At 25.9% G+C, this 7955-nt stretch overlaps 1 protein-coding gene and 1 pseudogene across 2 annotated transcripts; one reads left to right on the top strand and one right to left on the bottom strand.

Moving 5' to 3' along the window:
* The first annotated feature begins 674 nt into the window (after positions 1-674).
* On the top strand, positions 675-884 carry LOC130984540 (small nucleolar RNA U3; annotated as a pseudogene).
* Positions 885-1976: 1092 nt separating this feature from the next.
* Positions 1977-4016, bottom strand: LOC130982970 (MYB-like transcription factor ETC3). Of its 2 annotated transcripts, XM_057907130.1 has the most exons (4): positions 3998-4016; positions 3796-3915; positions 3604-3691; positions 1977-2258 (listed from the first exon to the last, which is right to left on the bottom strand). In XM_057907130.1, the coding sequence occupies exons 2-4, from the start codon at positions 3860-3862 to the stop codon at positions 2117-2119; spliced, it is 297 nt and encodes a 98-aa protein (XP_057763113.1). In that variant the 5' UTR covers positions 3863-3915; positions 3998-4016; the 3' UTR covers positions 1977-2116. The 2 variants fall into 2 exon arrangements, with proteins under 2 accessions (XP_057763113.1, XP_057763114.1); XM_057907131.1 differs by lacking the exon at positions 3998-4016 and having other exon boundaries at positions 3604-3661; positions 3796-3926.
* Positions 4017-7955: the final 3939 nt, after the last annotated feature.

Genomic DNA, 7955 nt, shown 5'->3' on the forward strand with positions numbered 1-7955 from the left:
GCAACAACCATTTGTGTAACATGATCAAATTTGCTTCCAGATTTACCTGTAAGAAATTTTTAGAACCCGTTTTTAACTTATTCACATTTATATATGCGCTATAGCATTGATTCATTGTTCTCTGGCTTTTTTTTTGGAAAATAATATCTTTTACTTTTTACTTGATGGATATAGCTCAATTTAGAGAGATAGTTTTACTTAAAAAATTAATTAAATTTTGTCACTTTGTATAAAATTTAAATTAAATTGAAATCATATTTTACGGTGACAAATTCAATATTTAATCTCAAATCACTATTTATAACATAATTTATAAGGTAAATTCTAGCCTACCCTTCCTATAATAACATGTAATTTACTCTCTGTGACATGTCATCTTTTAATTGGTTGCTATGTTAACTATGGTTAAATTATTGGTAATTAAATTATAGCCCAAAATGGGTAATTATGTAATTAAATACCTCCAAATTTAATTTCAATGCCATCCAGAAATCCCATATCATCATCACCATCACTATCATTATCATCATCATCATCATTATTTTCATCTTCTTTTTCGTCTTCCCCTTCTACACTATCATCATAAAAAGCTATCATAATCGATTTCACGTTCTTAAATTTTAAGATTTTCTGAATTTCGCAAACGTAAACACAAAGAACACAAAACACAGAACACGACCTTACTTGAACAGGATCTGTTCTATAGGCTCGTACATCTGTATCCTTGAGTTCTAAGAAGACAGGAACCAAAGTCTGGCGGATGAACTATGACCGTGAGGTCAGAGCGTGATTAATTGTTCCAAAGCGCATGTCATTTGAACGGTGGAGGATCGTTCGCGCTACAACCTTGTGGTTGAGATGGTCTCACCGTGTTCGGACAGACTCAAATCTTTTTTCTCTGGCCATTTAATTAGTTATTTTCTCTAAATACTTATTTCCTGGTTCATCAAAATATGGAACACCCAATGAGTTGATTTTTTCTTTCAATTTCAGAGAGAAATGGGACCGGGGTAAATTGAATTTCTACACAATGATAAAAATATAACTTTATTTTTTAATGTTTATAGAAATTATATATTTATTCCTCTTATAAAAATATTTAATTATAAAATTATCCTACTTTAGTTAACATATTAACTCTTATTGAATTAAATTAATTCAAACTAAAACTAAGCATCCAATTAAAACATGTCACGTTACGGGAGTAATTTACATGTTGAAATAGAGGGGGATGGATAGAACTCACCTATAACATAATTTATAAATATCGATATAACATACATTTTATAAAATCTAAAATAAAATTAAACTAAAACTAAGTATTGAAAATGAGCTAAACCAACTTCTTTTTTTTTTTACACTGAAAATATTGCTTGCTAGCATTTTCTGTGGAATTTTAGATAGGAATGCATTTTGGTTATATACAAATTAAAATGTATCTTCCACGAGTAGTATTTATTATTTTTATTAAGAAAATATAGGAAAACTTGTTTGTGCATGTGTGACAACCCCTAAAACATTTAAACAGATTGTCCAAGCGTCATAACTACGCCAAGGAATACAAACAAATTTGGGCAAGCAACACAAATTAACAGTTACTTTAAACATCTATCTATAGTAACTAGAGAACAAAGCTGATGCATGTTTACTTGTTTAGCGAGTATAGATAATCTCATACACTCCTAAAATATGGATAATGTCGAGAGGGAGCAGGTGGACCATGACCCGGTTACCGGCAGCGAAATATGGGAAATAAGTCAAATAACGAAGCCTAACATGCATATTAATATATGCAACAGTCGTGGTCACCATTTAATTTAATGTGACGATATAAATACTATGCTGAAAACTCAGGTGAAGTTGATATCTAAGAGCCGTCCTGAGTTTCCACCAAATACTATATATAAAATAACAAATTAGATGAAATTGGCAGTTGGCAAATAATTAAGAATGAAAGTAAACTAATGCAACGTTAATTAACTAACTCATTCCATAGTTTCTGCGTGGCACATATGTATATATATGACGAATTGATGCAAGTGTTCAACTAATAACGCACGAGAAGGAATACAATAAACGAACGTAACAAATACAAAATTTATATACGGGGAGAAAATCACGAGTTATTGGGTTTACGTTGTTGTTGTTGTTGATTATTTGTTCTTCTAAGAGAAAAAGCATCGCCATGTCTCATAATCCAGAATCTCTCAATTTCTTCTGCTTTACGACCTGGAATGCGCCCGGCTATCAAATCCCACCTGTTCATCATCATAACAACGTACTAACTACTAAGTATTAAGCTATTAGCTACTTAATTAATTCAATAATAAGTTCCATAAATTAATCACATCTATATACGTATAATTCTAAAGAGGTATCATGATGAGTTATTAAACTACAACTAACAAACCCAACTCCCGTTCCATTATATTGCATGCAGGTACATATTATTATAATAAAAAATATTATTTATATACTAAAATCAATCATTAAAATCAGCCGCCAATATATTTGTGTATAAATACATGTGTGGTTTAATTTATTTTTAATACGTATTTATATTTTAATATATATTTTATACTAATAGCTAATTTTAGTAGCTAATTTTAGTGTACACGTAGCATAATTCTATTATAATATATGATAATATATAAAAATATTATTTATATACTAAAATCAATAACTAAAATCAGTCACCAATATATTGTATATAAATATATGAAACATATATTTTATACTAATAATTAATTTTAGTAACTAATTTCAATGTACATTTAACATAATCGATTAATATATTCATCAGCGGTTGTTGAAATCAGATAGCTGCTTAGGTAAATAAAATGTAAAACAAAGATAGCTAGTAAGGATGTGTGGGTGTCTGTGTATAGAAGAGAATAATGTAAGATTGCAACAAACGATCAACTGGGCTATAATACATTTTATCAAAAATATTATTTGTAAGTTAATATCAGATATTAAAATTAGTTATTATATATTTATATATAAATATATATTATTTAATTTATTTTTAACGTGTATTTTATATTATAACTTATATTTTATACCAATAAACAATTACTAATTTTAATGTAAACGTAATATTATTTCATATTCATACACTAAACTAAGGACAAGTAGCTAGCAAGAGAGTAAGATGGACCGGCATATGTATCAAACTAATTTTGTTCATATCAGCTGGTTAATTCATTTTGTTCTTAAGATTAAAATTAACCAAATATATCATTCATTAAACATTAAGTGAAAGCGTAAAAACTAAATTTACCATGAATTATTAACGAAAAAATAGGATTTAACTACTTTGTGTTTTAAAAATATATTTTTAAAATATAATAATACAATTTTTTAATATTTTTGATGTATTTAATGTATTAAAAATGTAAAAGAAAAAATAATTTTTATAAAACATTTTTTTTATAGTTTAATCTATGTCTTTAAAAGACAATTTAGCAAAATTCAAAAGAATAAAGAAAATAAAATCTGGATGGTTGTTTGTGACGTTGTGCGTGCCCTACCTACCCACTAACTAAAAAGAAGGAAGATTATTAAAAAATAAAAAATAAAAATGAAGAAAGATGCATATACCTATCGCCAACAAGGCCATACATCCTGCGAATAAGATCCTCCTCTTGCTCGCTCATTTCTATAAATTCCCACTCATTACTACTCACTTCTGCATCCATTAACATTATTATTATATAAATTAACAAAAAGAAGTGTGTGTATGTGTGTGTGTGTGGAATGAGATGAGAAGAGAGCGATGAAAATTAAACGAACCTTCAGAGTTAGTACTTGCAGTTGTAGAGAGCTTTGCCTTATTCTTCTGGGAACGGCGCTCCTCCATTATATTTTATGAGAGCCCACAACAGAGCAAATATAATTCTCTTTCTTTTCAAACTGCTGCGAAACAAAACAAAACACAAGCCACTTATTATATAGCTTTGGCCATTATTCTTCAGTCAAACTAACTAACACGTACCTTCAAATATATATAATAATTTTTTTTCCCCGATCCCCTAATGTTCAAAGGTACTTCGAATATAGTTTTTTTTTTTTATATTATAACTTTTAAGTGTGTACCCCGTTGAAGACTAAAATAAAAACAAAAGAGCAAAGTAAAAGTTCAATAATTTTAATTTATATTGGTCAATATTTTCAGTTAATAATTTAATTATTTTTAATTAATAATTTAATATTATATTTTTAAATATTAATAATGAATCAAAAATAATAAATTATATAATTTTATAATATTACTCAAAACAAAAAAAATTATAAATAAGTTTAAAATTTAATTTTGATACATTGATGATAATATAAAATATTTTATATAATTATTTAATCATATTTAATTTTTTAAATAATTATTTATATAATTAAAATAAAAACTATTTTTTGTTGATGTAATAATATATATAATTAAAAATACATGTAATTTTTTTTATATTTATGATGTATCGAAATTAAATTCATTAATTTATAAAATAATACCCTTGATTTTTTTCCTCTCAAATCCTACTCTCTTTGATATCTTATTACTTTTGGATATATGTATAGTTGTACTAATTTATTTATTAACAACTAACAGTGTCGTCCTCTCTTGTCTATGTTTAATATTATATTCGACAGTGATATTTTCTGCTTATGTACATATTTCAAGTTTTTATTAATGTTTCCACTTTAATTTAGAGAAGGGCCATGGTTGAAAATATTAAATATCTCTTACAAGGCAAATCGTTGACAATAATCACAATATCTAGAGAGATCCCAAGATTACCCTCTCAAATCTTCAAGAAGGAAATTAAATAACTTCTTGTGTCCCTGACAGCAGAGGATATAAACGCCATACAACGTCGTCAACTTAATTATAAAATAAAAAAAAAAATAATGATGACCGCTTGGTGAATGCATCATATAGTATAGGAAGGGCTGGTACAAATGCAAAGCAATCTATCTCACTTCATAAAAAGAGAATATAAAATGAGTTTGACTAGTAGATATTTCTTTTCCTGTGCTCCAATAAAGTAAGGAATTGAAGCAAAGTATTTTAAATAGAACTATATAATCAATGTGACTATTCTTTTATAATTAAGTTGCGGTAACGATATAGATAAAAAGATGGATTTAGGTTGAATATTTTATTGCCTTATCTCAACATATCTAGAAACTTGTTTTAATAATACGAATTATAATGGATCGGCATTCTAGAATGCACGTCGCTTTCTCGATCACCTTCATTTTCCTATTAATTAACGGCCTTTTATATAAAATCATCATTGATTCTAGAAGACTAGGGCTTTAGGCAATTTGACTAATGGATCATGAAAGGTACACGTTAGATGGAAAAAAAAATCAACCACTAAATTAATAATAAATATATTAAAATATAAAATATATATTAAAAATAAATTAAATATTATATATTTATATATATAAATATATGATGATTAATTTGATAATTATTTTTGTATATATATATATATATATAATATTTTTATATTATAACAAATTAGAACATAATAAATAAATATATTTTATTTTAAAAAAATAAATTTGAATAACAAACACCATTGTTAATATAAAGTTTATATAAAATATTTTATGCTAACAACTTTATTAAATTCAGTAAAAACATTTACTTTGATAAATTACATTGTATGAGTATAAATTAAATAAATCATTTAATAAATATTTATTGACTTGTGAATTAATCGATATATAAGACTTACATAATTTTAGCACGTACACTAACGTAAACATATATAGATATTTAATTATACATTATTATTACATTACCCTAACAATTATTTAACTTATATATATAATTTTAAATTGTTTAATATAACTTCACATTAATAAAATTCACATATGATGACTATATATATATGGTGAACTCTATCATACCCTCTCTAAAATAAAGGGTAAATTATTCCTTGTGGTATATACAGTGATTATTGAGAAATTATCTTTCCACTAGAGTTCCAAAGTTCGAATAAAATCGTCAAATCTAATTGCTATCTCTAATACGATCGCTAGAAAATCCTAAAAACGAGATAACTAAAAAACTGATAAAAATTTGTTATATATTAGTTAAAAATGATGGTAATTGGTACGAGAAAGAAGACACCAAGGTATTTTATTTTTTATTTTTTTAATTACTCTTAAATTATTTTTCAATCATTATTCAGATAATAAAAATCTTAAAATGGTAATTATTGACTCATTGTTTTTATGACTAACTAATATTTTGATTTGTGTTTGTTATATAGTTATACAAGGCTATGAGGGTTGGTTATCTGAAGAGGAGTATCATTGTTGATCTGACTGAATTTTAAGAAAAATACTAAGAAAAAAATCTTAAAAAGAAGAGAGCTGAAAAATTAATAGATGTGCTCGTTGAAATGGGAGATTGAAAGCATATGAACAAGTTCAAAATCCTAACCTAATTGATTGGAAATGGTGATTGGATTTGAGAGGAATTATGGTTTTAAAATTGGAGAAGAAGTGTATTTGGTGAGAATTATGAAAATAATACTACTATCAAGTTTCAAGAGAAACATCCCATCAATTAAAAAAAAAAAAGAAGATAATGTAAATCTTAGAGCTCTCGTAAAAGAATAATTTAGGAATAATCACTGTATATGTCACAAGAGATAATTTACCCTTTATTATATATATAATCAAAGCAATAGTATAAATTTTTCTAGGCTCTTGACATATGGCAATTTGTTTGGTTACTTATACCATTAGTTTGATAAAAAGTAAAGAAGGATAGATATATATATTAACTATCAAAAAACTCATAAATTATATTTTTCTTTTAAAGACTAGTTAACTTTTGAATATTACAAAGATATTTTGAAAAATCCATAATAAAAGTTGCACTTTTCATAATTTAGTAAATATAAAGTTATCCATAGTGTAAGGCATTTCGTAGTAATAAAAGCCTTTTTCCAAAAGCTACTTTAATTCTTTTTTTTTTTTTTCTTTTTCTTTGACGAAGCGTATTAATTACAGTAGATGTCAGCTTGTAACTTTGACCAATCATGTAACAAACGGAGCTAACTTTGAATGTTGAAGAGAAGCTTCCCCATGGAAACTTGTGGTATTTAAGTGGGAATCGTACGAAGCTTCTATTCGTTCAAGGATGTGGACCTAACCTACCTTATTGTTTGTTTTTTTGTTTTTGTTTGATTATTTATTTACCCCTGTTCAGTATTCAGTATTCACTATTCACCGCTGCCTCCTTCCATATTCATTCATTGATACATGACGATGCATCCAAAATTACACGGCAATTCACATGTTTAAATCAAATAGAGATGAAAATTATCCAAATATAATATTTTTAAACTGTTTAAATCTGAATTCTAATTTATATAATATAATCTGCAATAGTGTGAAGGATTTTAGGAATTATCACGCAAAGTCTCCCAGCGAGTCGCGAATTAGGTGTGAAAACTACCAAAGCTTATACCATCATGCCTGAAAACTACCAAAGCTTATACCATCATGCCTACAGCAGATTACGTTAAATCATTGGAAACCTATTAATGAAAAAGTCTAGTGGCCAGTACTTTTATTAAAATTTGATTAGTATTTAACTAACAAAAATAAATAATTTTATATTAATAAATAAAATTTTATATTATTAAAAATATCAATAATAACTAATTAATAATTACATTAATAAGAAAGTCTAGTAGATAGTATTTTATTAAAATTTGATTAGTATTTAATTAACAAAAAAAATAATTTTATATTAATAAATAAAATTTTATACTATTAAAAATATCAATAATAACTAATTAATAATTACAAATTATAAAATTTACTGCTATCTAATATTCCTCAACTTATAAATTGGAGTGAAAATAAATTAGCTGGTGTGTTAAGAATCTGCAACTTGATTTATATTTGGCCTTATTTAATATAAA

This window comes from Arachis stenosperma, chromosome 5 (genome assembly GCF_014773155.1).
Source record: "Arachis stenosperma cultivar V10309 chromosome 5, arast.V10309.gnm1.PFL2, whole genome shotgun sequence".
NCBI classification, from domain to species: Eukaryota; Viridiplantae; Streptophyta; class Magnoliopsida; order Fabales; family Fabaceae; genus Arachis; species Arachis stenosperma.